At 42.1% G+C, this 12,422-nt stretch overlaps 2 protein-coding genes across 3 annotated transcripts; both read left to right on the top strand.

Annotated features, from left to right (window-relative positions):
• The first annotated feature begins 1,478 nt into the window (after positions 1 to 1,478).
• Positions 1,479 to 7,305, top strand: LOC135507122 (zinc finger protein 221-like). Of its 2 annotated transcripts, none has more exons than XM_064926685.1 (4): positions 1,479 to 1,769; positions 2,137 to 2,294; positions 4,287 to 4,374; positions 4,492 to 7,305. In XM_064926685.1, exons 1-4 carry the CDS (start codon positions 1,544 to 1,546, stop codon positions 6,273 to 6,275), a joined length of 2,256 nt encoding a protein of 751 aa, XP_064782757.1. In that variant the 5' UTR covers positions 1,479 to 1,543; the 3' UTR covers positions 6,276 to 7,305. The 2 variants fall into 2 exon arrangements, with proteins under 2 accessions (XP_064782757.1, XP_064782758.1); XM_064926686.1 differs by having other exon boundaries at positions 4,302 to 4,374.
• Positions 7,306 to 7,429: 124 nt separating this feature from the next.
• LOC135507125 (zinc finger protein 135-like) lies at positions 7,430 to 12,416 on the top strand. Its single transcript, XM_064926691.1, has 4 exons — positions 7,430 to 7,728; positions 8,728 to 8,897; positions 9,250 to 9,322; positions 9,455 to 12,416. Exons 1-4 carry the CDS (start codon positions 7,506 to 7,508, stop codon positions 10,411 to 10,413), a joined length of 1,425 nt encoding a protein of 474 aa, XP_064782763.1. The 5' UTR covers positions 7,430 to 7,505; the 3' UTR covers positions 10,414 to 12,416.
• The last annotated feature ends 6 nt before the right edge of the window (positions 12,417 to 12,422 follow it).

Genomic DNA, 12,422 nt, shown 5'->3' on the forward strand with positions numbered 1-12,422 from the left:
CTGTTGAATGTTGTCCCACTCCCCTTCAATGGCTGTGTGAAGTTGCTGGATATTGGTGGGAATTGGAACATGCTGTTGTACACTTCGATCCAGAGCATCCCAAACATGCTCAATGGGTGACATGTCTGGAGTATGGAATTATGTTTAGATCCTTGCAGCGTGGGGCCGTGCATTATGCTGAAACATGAGATGATGGGGGCGGATTAATGGCATGACAATGGGCCTCAGGATCTCGTCACGGGACCTCCGCATTCAAATTGCCATCGATAAAATGCAAGTGTGTGTGTGTGTGTGTGTGTTGTCTGTAGTTTATGCCTGCCCATAACATAACCCTCACCACCACTCTTATCAACATTGACATCAACGAACCACTCGCCCACATGACGCAATACACGCTATCTGCCTGGTTCAGTTGAAACCGGGATGAATCTGTGAAGAGCACATATCTACAGCCTGCTAGTGGCCATCAAAGTTGAGCATTTGCCCACTGAAGTCGGTTTCCTTGCAGAATTGCAGTCAGGTCAAGACCCTGGTGAGGAAGATGAGCTTCCCTGAGACGGTCTCTGTCAGTTTGTGCAGAAACTCTTCAGTTGTGCAAACCCACAGTTTCATCAGCTGTCTGGGTGACTGGTCACAGACAATGCCGCTGGTGAAGAAACTCGATGTGGAGGTCCTGGGCTGGTGTGCTTACACATGGTCTGCGGTTGTGAGGCTTGTTGGATGTACTGCCAAGTTCTCTAAAATAACGTGGAAGGCAGCTTATTGTAGAGAAATGAACATTAAATTATCTGACAACAGCTCTGGTGGACATTCCTACAGTCAGCCTGCCAATTGCACACTCCCTCAACTTGAGACATCTGTGGCATTGTGTTGTAACAAAACATTTTAGAGGGTCCTTTTATTGTCCTCAGCACAAGATGCACCTGTGTAATAACCACGCTGTTTAATCTACTTTTTTTTATATACCACATCTGTCAAGTGGATGGATTATCTTGACAAAGGAGAAATGCTCACAAACAGGAATGTGAAACAAATGTGTGCACAGTTTTAGAGGAATAAGCTCTTTGGAAAAGCTGGACAATTTCTGGGATCTTTTTCAGCTCATGAAACACTACATGCTACCTTTATATTTTTCATTATAAATTATGGAATTGAGATTCTTCTGATGTAAATACATTTTTATTTTGTATACAACACAAATATTGCGGGAAAATGGAGGCCGATGAAGGTCGTCACTAGTTACCACAGCTGCAGAGTCGTACATCCCGCCTATTTCTACAATTTATTCTAAAATTGTATTTTAATCCTAATATTAACTACACTGCTAACCTTAAATAAAGTCCAAAAAGCAAATTTTGTTTTTAAAATTCTTTACGATATAACCAATTATGACTTTGTGGCGGTGGTAACTAGTGACCACCGCACGTAAACGAGTACTTACGGTACGTCACCAGCGCCACCTCGTCAGCTGTCCGGAACGAAAATGCTAACACCAACTCAATTGTTCCGCAAGTAGTTAATTTCCTAGTTCACTCCTGTAACCATGTCTTTCGAACTCGCCTTTCGTAGTCGTGTTGCCTCCATTATGGAAACTTTGACAGCAACAGCCTTGCAAGACATCTGTCAACTTATGGGAGAAACCTATGCTGCTCTTCGAGTGGAAATGGTGCATGAACAAAATCAAAGTTCGAGGACAAAATTGCAGGCGATGGAGAATGGGACAGGGGTGGAGAATCCAGCGAACTGCATGGAGCGCATTCATAAACTCAGTGAGATTAAATATCTGACGATAGTTATACCTATATGCTAATTGTCTATAGGAAGTGGGGATAGATATACAATAGCTAGCTATGTCGCCTAGTTAGCTAGCAGTCGCCTATTTATGAAAGTCCGAGAGCGCTATTATTCATGACGTCGCCTGATCCTTCAGCGCTACAGTAGGCCTATTGCTGTGCTCCTAATGTAATTTATTTAGCTTTAGTGAAGGTGCTTTACAAATACAATATATTTATCCGATAAATATCTACCATCATGGGTGGTGATTGCATATTTCCACTACATGTTTTTGAAGTTTCAGTCTCGTATAACCAACATTTTCATTATCTCAAGTTTTATTTGTTTTCGTTTCCCCGCCAGGTTTGAGAAACTTCCCAGTTGTCGAGCAAATCCTCAATGAACAAGAGGCCAATGGTCTTTGGCTAGAAGGTGATCCTACTGTGGAAGACGAAGGTCCACCCTCACTGGTGCCAGAAGGAGAAGAGCCAGCACAGCCTCTTAGTCAGACAACAGACATGGTGAGTTGAGTTTGCTGATTTTGTGAAGGTAGAGGCAGGTAACTGCCAAAATAAAATACATGTGAAAATATTGTGTTAATAGGGTGTTGGGCCACAAGAACACCTCCAATGCGCCTTGGAATAGATTCTACAAGTGTCTGGAACACTACTGGAGGGATGCAACATTTATCCATGAGAAATGACATAATTTGATGTATTTGTTGATAGTGGTGGAAAATGCTGTCTCGGTGCCGCTCCAGAATCACGCGTAAGTGTTAAATTGGGTCTAGATCTGGTGACAGAGACAAATACTTGAACCCCCCTCCTTTTATACCCCTCTTTCTAGGTCCCTGAGAGTTCTTCTAGCCATGGTAGCCTAACTAATGGGCAACTGGGCATATGTATACATTCCCTAAACATGATGGGATGTCAACAGGGCCTAAAATGAACTTTTTGGTCCACCAGCCACTGTAAGGTAGATTTAAATATCTACCAGCCACTCAATTTTTTTACCAGCCAAAATATTCTCTTTAAAATTACATCAACAAAAACCAAGAAAATGGATGAGCATGCTTTGTAATGTTTGAAACAAATGTATTACTAGTAAGAAGTAAAGTGGTGTATTGTTTTCATTTCATTTCATACGACCTGAATCTTTTAACCAAAATATCATAGATGAGACAAATGTTTTCACCTTGCCCTTTAAGGGTGGGAGGTTACCGTGATAATGCTACTTGAGTCATGTTTGTGCCTGTGAGTCTGACTAGTAGCAGCTGTCTTTTCCCGAGGAAGTTGAAATGCAAACATTGAAAAAAAATAACCTACCTTGTGGAAAAAAATGTAAATATCCAAGAAACAATGTCTCACTTAAGCAGACTTTAGTTTAAAGTAAATTAGACCAACTTGTATGCCTTACTTTCATTGTGCGCACAGCCCCCAGCCAGGCAGTGTTGCAGCGCAAGGTGGGATATGTTATATACTGTAGGAATCGTAGTTACTTGACTTTGAGTCATTTTACTTGCTTGTATGAACTATTTTCCTTTAGTAATTTATAACTGTGTAAATCCTTTGACATTTTGACAACTCGGATGACATTTTCTGTAGGCTGCCGCAATGACCCATTGGAACCCAAACTTGGCATGAACATTTAGCTTACAAGATGTTTTTAAATGTAAGGTCTGGTAGATGATTCAGTTAGTGCCATTAGTGATGAGAATTTGTTCTTAACTGACTTGCCTGGTTAAATAAAGGTAAAATTAAAAAATGATATGACAAGGCACTGGCTGGTTTGGGATGAGGGCTGTGTGTGTGGCAAAGCACGGCTGTTTGGCGTGCAGCACGTTGGCAGTGCTTGCTGTGACTTGTAGTGCAGCGCATCGCGGGCTGTATGGAAGCGTGCCAAAATGACTTGACAACCCAATGTGCCACGGACCGGATTTGGCACGAGATATAGATATAGGAGAGGATGCAGATTAAAGAAGTATTTTTAAGCCTTGAGACATGGATTGTGTATGTGTGTCATTCAGAGGGTGAATGGGCAAGACAAAAGATTTACCTGCTTTTGAACGGGGTATGGTAGTAGGTGCTGGGCGCACCGGTATGTGTCAAGAACTGCAACACTGCTGGGTTTTTCAGTTTCCCGTGTGTGTCAAGAATGGTCTACCACCCAAAGGACATCCATCCAGCCAACTTGACACATTGGAAGCATTGAAGTCAACATGGGCCAGCATCCCCGTGGAACGCTTTCCACACAATCTAGAGTCCATTCCGCGACAAATCAGGCTGTTCTGAGGGCAAATGGGGGTACAACTCAATATTAGGAAGGTGTTCTTAAAGTCTTGTACACTCAGTGCATTCCATGATGTGTTCAACATATTCCATTATTTTGGTGTTATTCCACCTGTAATGTTTTCTATTGATTTTTTTTATTTTTTTTTTATTTTTTTTTATTATTAAAATGACCAAGATGTTAGTGTTAGCGTTTTTTATTTATGATTACTAGTTTAATTAAAGGCTGTCTTTTGGAAGGGGGTGGAGACATGGCCTGCACCACCGGTCATCAAACAGGAGGAAATGGATGACGACGACATGGAGTCTCAAGGTCAGTTTCATCATTTACTCTAATCTATGTTCAATACAAAAGCACAGACTAGCTCAACTACACTAACTTGTAACAATTATAGTCACTGTGTGTTGTTGTTGTTGACTTCCTCTTCAGCGTACGACAAGTGGATTCCAGTGACACACTGGGCCAATCAGAATATCACAGGAGAAAGTGACGAGCAAGAGAGAAGTCAATCATCTGGGGGATCCAAAGAACTTGGACTTGACGACTTCAAGACGGAACCGAGTCCGTTGCTGGTGTCAGCTGAGGATGCTGCTCCACCCATAAAGAAGAAATATGATAAAAGGTACACCTGTGAAATATGTGGAAAGACTGAGAACAAGAAAGCCAGAATGACGACTCACATGCGAAAGCACACAGGGTTGCCCTTTAACTGCGATATCTGTGGCGAGAAATTCCAGTGTCAGAAATTATTGACCAGACACAAGCGCTTCAATCACTACACAGGGATCATCTACAGTTGCTCTGTGTGCGGAAAAACGTTCATGCAGGTCACATCTCGTGACACACATGAGCGTGGTCACACTGGAAAAAACTATTGGTGCTCAGACTGTGGCGAGACATTCAAGGAGCGCCAGGAACGCGACACACATGAGTGTATTGTTTACAAGGGAGACCGGCCCTTCAGCTGCTCCGAGTGCAACAAGGACTTTGAAAGGCAGTACCATCTCAAAAAACACCAGCTGGAAAAGCACTCTCTAATGGTGGAGCAGACTGTCGAACCAGAACCTGAGTCCAAGGACATTGAGGACCAACAGAGTCAGTTTGAGTCTGAGAGTTCTGAGGCACCCACACATTTCACCTGTGACATATGTGGAATGACTATTATGAATAAAGGCAACATCAACAGACACATGTTAACACACACAAAGAAGCCCTTTAGTTGCGATATCTGTGGTGAGAATTTTAAGCGCAAAGCCCAATTCACCCGACATCAGGGCAAACACACGAAAGTTGAGGAGAAAGTAGAAAAACCCTACAGTTGCACTGTGTGTGGAATGATGTTTGTGTATTCTAAAATGCGCAACAACCATGAGCGCAAACATATCGGAGAAGACTATTGTTGTTCAGACTGTGGCAAGAAGTTCAAGGAGCGTCAGGAGCACGAGTGCATCGTTTACAAAGGAGACCAGCCCATCAGATGCTCCGAGTGCAATGAGGACTTTGAAAGGCAGTACCATCTCAAACAACACCAGCTGGAAAAACACCCTCTATTAGTGGACCAGACAGTCGACCCAGAACCTGAGTCCAAGGACATTGAGGACCAACAGAGTCAGTTGTTTGAGTTAGCGGAGAGTTCTGAGACTGAGGCACCCACGCGTTTCACCTGTGACATATGTGGTATGATTATTATGAATAAAGGCAACATTAACAGACACAAGTTAATACACACAAAGAAGCCCTTTAGTTGTGATGTCTGTGGTGAGAATTTCAAGCGCCACACCTGTTTAGCCAAACATCAAGGAAAACACAAGAGTGTTGAGGAGAAAATAGAACCATACAGTTGCTCTATGTGTGGAATGAGGTTTGTATTTCCTAAAATGCGTGACAACCATGAATGCAAACACATTGGAGAAGACTTCTGGTGCTCAGGATGTGACAAGACGTTCAAGGAGCGAGGGGATCGCGATGAGCACAAGTGCACTGTTTACAAGCGAGACCGACCCTTCAGATGCTCAGAGTGCAATGAGGACTTTGAAAGGCAGTACCATCTCAAAAGACACCGGCTGGAAAAACACCCTCTAATGGTTGACCAGACACGTCCCGGTCATGATACTGCGACGGTAGTACAGGGAGCACAGCCTTCAAATGACAATGACCCTAAGGCCGATATGAGTACGTTAGGTGGAAAAATTCCAGTAACAAACTCAGGTTAAGTTGACACAAGTGAAATGGCTTCAACTGAATTAAGTTGTTGTGTTCAGTACAAAAAGGATAGACAAGGATTTGAATCTAGGGGTGACGGATAGTGTTGGAAATAGTGTGTAGAACAGTGATGGGATTGGGATTCAACCCCACACATGCAGGGTATCGCACTCCTGCCTTTACTGCACAACTAACTTCAGGCACCTGGATAATGTTTTACAGCCATCTTTAATGCTCATGTTGGGCCTAGATTCGATCTGGACTGTTACGTTCACGTTTTAAGTTACGTTTCCGATTGAGCCAAAATATGCAGCATTTAACGTGAATAGACGACTGATTCCCAAACCACCCCCTCACCCCTACCAACTCACTTGGAGGGCCCTCCGTTGTCAGGTGTTGCTGTCAACTCCCGAGGGTGACTTCCAAAGAGAGGCGAGGGGATCAATAAACTGTCTACTTCGGGACACACTCGTGGGTAAACTGATGATTTGTCTGGACTTATGGTTTGTTTACATAGCAGGTTAGGAGAACTAACGCAGCCGGTTAGGATAATTAACGTAGTAGGTTAAGAAAAGGGTTAGAGTTAGGCTTAACTAAAATGCTACAGTTGTCAACAAATAGATGGAGCTGTAGGTCTACTTCGTCTCGCCACAACCATCAGCTATGTCAGGGGTTCCCAAACCCAGACCCCCCCTTCCAACATTGTGGAACATCCTGTGCCCCACTTCTATTTTCTAAGTATATTTCTCTGTTCACACTTCCCTTGATGGCGGGGAGATTTTTGCAGGTTTAAAGCTCATTTTTCTTATTCTATACATTTAGCCAAATCAGTGTGTTAATGCGATATTTGAGTGACTCAAACATTACAACAATCTATGGCCTAAAAACGTCTTGACAGAAAGGGTTGTATTAGAGTTGTCAATCAAAATGGAATTGAGAAATATTTGTGACTCAGTGGTTTCAGTAACAGCATTTATTTTTAAAGGTTTGTCAACTCGATATGTTCTTGTTTAGAGAGGAATAAAAATTTGTAAAAACCTGTATCGTTTGGTTTTATTTTGCATGTACAATACAAATACTGATAAGCTTGTAAAATCGAGGAGGCAGATAAACGAGTGTTTATGGTATATCACCGGTGCAACCTCGTCAGTTGTCCGGAACCAAACGTCTATCAGCAATTCAAACACTCCCAACAGTAACTTAACACTGCACACTTAGCGTGGTTAGTGAGTTTTGTAGCCATGTCTTTCGAACTCGCTTTTGGTTCTCGTGTTGCCTCCATTATGGAAGCTTTGACAGAAAAAGCCGTGCAAGACATCTGTCAACTTATGGGAGAAACGTATGCTGCTCTTCGAGTGGAAATGTTGCAAGAACAAAATCAAAGTTCGGCAAAGTTACAGGCGATTGCAAATAACATCGAGAAGGAGAAGCCAGCGAACTGCATGGAGATAATTCAAAAACCAGGTGAGTCAAAGCTAGCTACGTTGGTTATGCGTATAGGCTGTGTCTGTAGGAAGCTTGCCTACAATTAGCTAGCCATGTCACTTACTCACTTGATACCTACAGTAACTAACGTTACACATCTCCCGGTCGAAGAGGTTATCTAATAGTCGCATGTCTGGGGGACGCTCCAAGTCTGGACAGTAACGTTAGCTAGCCTCAACGATTCCGGGAGACTCTTCTCTCGTCTCAAACATGTATCGTTAGGCTAACTTTTTGTTAACAGTCCCATCACAAGTCAGATTGTTGAATAAACTTTATTTTACAAGTTGCCTGCAGATTTTTGTCCTTATGTTGGAGGTAATCTGAGACACTTCGCTGGTCTATTTTTGTCTTTCTGGTTCGTATTTTCAATGCAAACACAATTCGCACGCCACTTGCATAATATGTCAACAATGGCCGAGTTTAACCGAAGCACCGACCAAACATTGTCCCACGCAATCACCTGGTACATTTCATAAACGCACCCATTTGATTAAGAAGAAATGCGCTTTGGTTGACCATGTTCGGCTATTGTTTGAATATTGTGCATCACGTGAAATGCGTCAGGAGAAAATACAAGCAACAGAACCTGCTGGTGCAGCAGAAAGTCGGGTTAACACTTTCCACCGCTAAAGGGACTATCGGACAACCGGTAAAGTATGTTAAAATTGCATTGTATTCACAATTCTGGCTTGTAAAGAATTGCTTCTTTTTTTTACAGCAACGTATTTCTGACTAATGTCCATGGAGTAACCTTGGTAACAGTCGGTTGCCGGTAGCGTTAGTAGGCGGATTACTATGTTATCACCTCTTTAGTAAAACGTAGCTATAGCAAATGCAACCTAGTTCTCAGAAAAACATAGTTACGCCATCCTGCCATGAGTAATGATTGCATGTGTCCACTATGTTTGGGAAATCTGAGCCTCGATATCTCAGTTTTGTGTTGAACATTTATTTTTTTAATCTGTATTTGTATGTCAGCTTCCCCAACAGGTTTGAGAGACTTCCCAGTCGTGGAGCAAATCCTTAATGAACAAGAGGCCAATGGTCTTTGGCAAGAAGGTCACCTTACTGTTGAAGACGAAGGTCCACCGTCACTGGTACCAGATGAAGAACAGCCATCACAGGCTTTTGGTCAGATGACAGACATGGTGAGTTTAGCTTGTGGTTTGGCTGTCGATTTTAGATATGTCTCAGAGCTGCACTGACTACTCCCAGCCAGATGTTATTGAAAACCATGCAAAGCTCAAGTCCTGTGTAGTAGGCCTGTAACTGCAAGTAAGGCTTTGAATGACACCTAGGCAAGCTCTATACTGTCTAGGCTACAGATGATAATACGTTTAGGGCTCCTTAAACATAAATGCCCTTCTGAAAACATTTGTGTAAAATATATTCCATAATTTGTGTCATTCCCCCTGTTTTTGTAATTTAAAAAAATGCTAGTGTTGGTGTAATTGTTGCTGTATGATCAGTTTAATAACATCATTGGTTGTCTTTTGGAAGGGGGTGGAGACATGGCCTGCACCACCTGTCATAAAACAGGAGGAAATGGATGATGACGACATGGAGTCTCAAGGTCAATTGACGCTATTATTTTAATATGTTTAATACAAAAATCACAACTCTGCAGCATGAGTTATTCTTAGCTTCTGTATTTGTCACTGAGAAATATCCCTGTGAAATGTATTGTTGGTGACTTCCTTTTCAGGTTATGGCAAGGATATTCCAGACACTCACAAGGCCAACCAGAATATCACAGGAGAAAGTGATGAGGAAGAGAGAAATCAAACCTCTGGGGGATCCAGAGAACTTGGACTCGATGACTTCAAGAGGGAACAGATTCCGTTGCTGGTGTCAGCTGAGGATGCTCCGGCACCCACGAAGAAGAAATGTAATAAAAGGTACAGCTGTGAAATATGTGGAAAGACCGAGAGAAAAAAACACAGAATGACAAGTCACATGATAACACACACAGGGCTGCCCTTTAGCTGCGATATCTGTGGTGAGAAATTCAAGTTTCAGAATTACTTGAACAGACACCAGCGATCCAAACACACAGTGAAAACCTACAGTTGCTCTGTGTGTGAAAAAACCTTCCGGCAGGCCACATCTCGCGACAGGCATGAGCGTGGTCACACTGGAAAAAACTATTGGTGCTCCAACTGTGGTGAGATGTTCAGGGAGCGCGGGGATCGTGACGCGCACGAGTGCATTGATTACAAAGGAGAACGTCCATTCAGCTGCTCCGAGTGCAGTGAAGCCTTTCAAAGGCAGTACCATCTCAAAAGACACCAGCTGGAAAAACACTCTCTAATGGTGGAGCAGACTGTCGACCCAGAAAATACAGTTGAGGAGAAAAGCGAAAAACCCATCAGTTGCTGTGTGTGTGGAATGATGTTTGTATATCCTAAATCGCGGGACACCCATGAACGTAAACACATTGGAGAAGACTACTGGTGCTCAGGATGTGGCAAGACGTTCAAAGAACGCCAGGGTCGCGATACGCACAAGTGCATTGTTTACAAGGGAGACCGGCCCTTCAGATGCTCAGAGTGCAATGAGGACTTTGAAAGACAGTACCTTCTCAAAAGACACCAGCTCGAAAAACACCCTCTAATGGTGGACCAGCCACATCCCAGTCATGATACATTGTTTTCTATGGTTTAAAAAAAATAATGGCCATGCCCAGACCTAACTGCTCACACCCCTGCCTCAAACTCCACCACTTTGTCTCTCTCCATTGTTCAACATTTATTTACATTGTAATACTTCTGACAGCACACTTTCTAACTCTGCCTGTAACCTTTGGATTTTATAGCATTCCCAGAAGTTATGGATTGTCAATTTAAATATTATTCATTACTACATTTAGCTAACATTAGGTAGTTATTCTAGAGATTCTTACCCCTGCCTTGATTCGGCATTCCAGATCATAATGGTATTTGTAGTTTATGATACACATTAGCAACTAATTATCATTTCATTTAGGGGGGGGGTGAATATTGATACACCACCTTGTCCTAGAGAGATTTACACCTATCAAAACGTCACAGGGTAAGCCTACACAAAACACAGCCCATATTTTAAGTGTTTCTAAAATCCCCAATGGGAAAAATGAATGGTGGAAAAAACGATTGGATTCATTTCTGTTTGACCGCTGGGTATTATGACATACTGTGGCACTCAGTTCTTGGTTCCAATAGTTAATATTTTTTCTAAGAGTTTGTCAGTTGGATAGGCTCTCTGCAAAGTTTTGAATAGCTTACCTATCATATGAATATCCTTTTTTGACTCCAATAGGATTCCCTCAAGATGTTCTGATGTCCAAAAAGATTTCAAATATAAATGTCTTGATATTAAACTTTTAAGTTGCATGTATTTGAAAATCTCTACATTGGTCAGTCCAGTTTTTTTTTTTTTTCCCCATGGACTGTCTCAATACACTGCATCCGGCAGCCTTCCACATCTACAGTGGAAGATGGCCGAGCTACAGCAGAATAGGTCAGACCATGAGATATCCTGAAAATTGGTTTATCAGGAAAACGGCTGTAGCGTACAAAAGGTTTGGCCTGGGGAAAGATGACTACCGAACACGATGGTGGTCTACATTTACTCTGACTCCACCCCGTCCAAACTATTTTGGCTACAAACTAATATGACTCCATGGTGGAAAGGGGAGATTCTCGCCAATTGGTTTCTTGGACCAAACAGAACAGTTGTTTGCGTTCTAGAAATGATCTGCAAGGCCTCAAATCCAAACTCATTAGAGAATACACTTTTTTGTTAGCGTGGCGTTTGGGTAGCCAGGCAAAGAGTTCGATAAACCCATCAATTTAGAACACACTTGTGACTTGAATGATGCAATTCATGTTCCACTTAAATAATAAAACGAGCATGAAATTCAAAACAATTCCCCCTGTTTTACAAGATATAAACCTCTGTAACAATTACACATTTTCATTTGGGAAGTATTATATATTTTACATGTCATGTCTCAATCTGCCATAAATGCACATAGCCTGTAATCAGGAACCCGCCATTATTTTGTGTGAAATTGCACCAATTCAATAACTCTGTGCCTTATGTGATTTCATTTTGCTCTGAAGCTGCCAGTGTTGCTGTAATGGAGGATCTAATTAATTAGCAGGTTAGAAAGACTAATGTAGCAGGTTAGGAGAATGACGTTAATTAAGGTTAGGAAAAGGGACAGTTAGGTTTAGCTTAGCCATCGAGCCACAGCCATCAGCTTTGCAAACCAACCATAAATCCCGACAAACCATCCAGAGGAGTCTGAGGGGAGGATGGCTCATAATAGAATGTTATCTGCTACTATTCCACCCCAGCCATTACCACAAGCCCATCCTCCACAATTAAGGTGCCACCAACCACCTGTATAACACCGGTCTTAATTGATTTTAGGGTGTATTGTGTTACCTTCAATTGTGTGTTGTTTTGAATATTGTATTGCTTAAGCAACATTGGATTTTCCCTTTTCATGTATATACACATTTTTTAAAATCTGGACAGCAAGGGTTGTGGAAGAACAGTTGATCAAAAGGAAGGAAATTAGATTTTTCTTGACTCATCAGGGGTTTCAGTAACAGTATTTTTTTTAAAGGTTTGGCAACCCAATATGTTGCTTTCTGAGAGGAATAAAGATTTTTTTTCAACCTGTC

The sequence above is a fragment of the Oncorhynchus masou genome, chromosome 20 (assembly GCF_036934945.1).
Source record: "Oncorhynchus masou masou isolate Uvic2021 chromosome 20, UVic_Omas_1.1, whole genome shotgun sequence".
In the NCBI taxonomy this organism is placed as follows: domain Eukaryota; kingdom Metazoa; phylum Chordata; class Actinopteri; order Salmoniformes; family Salmonidae; genus Oncorhynchus; species Oncorhynchus masou.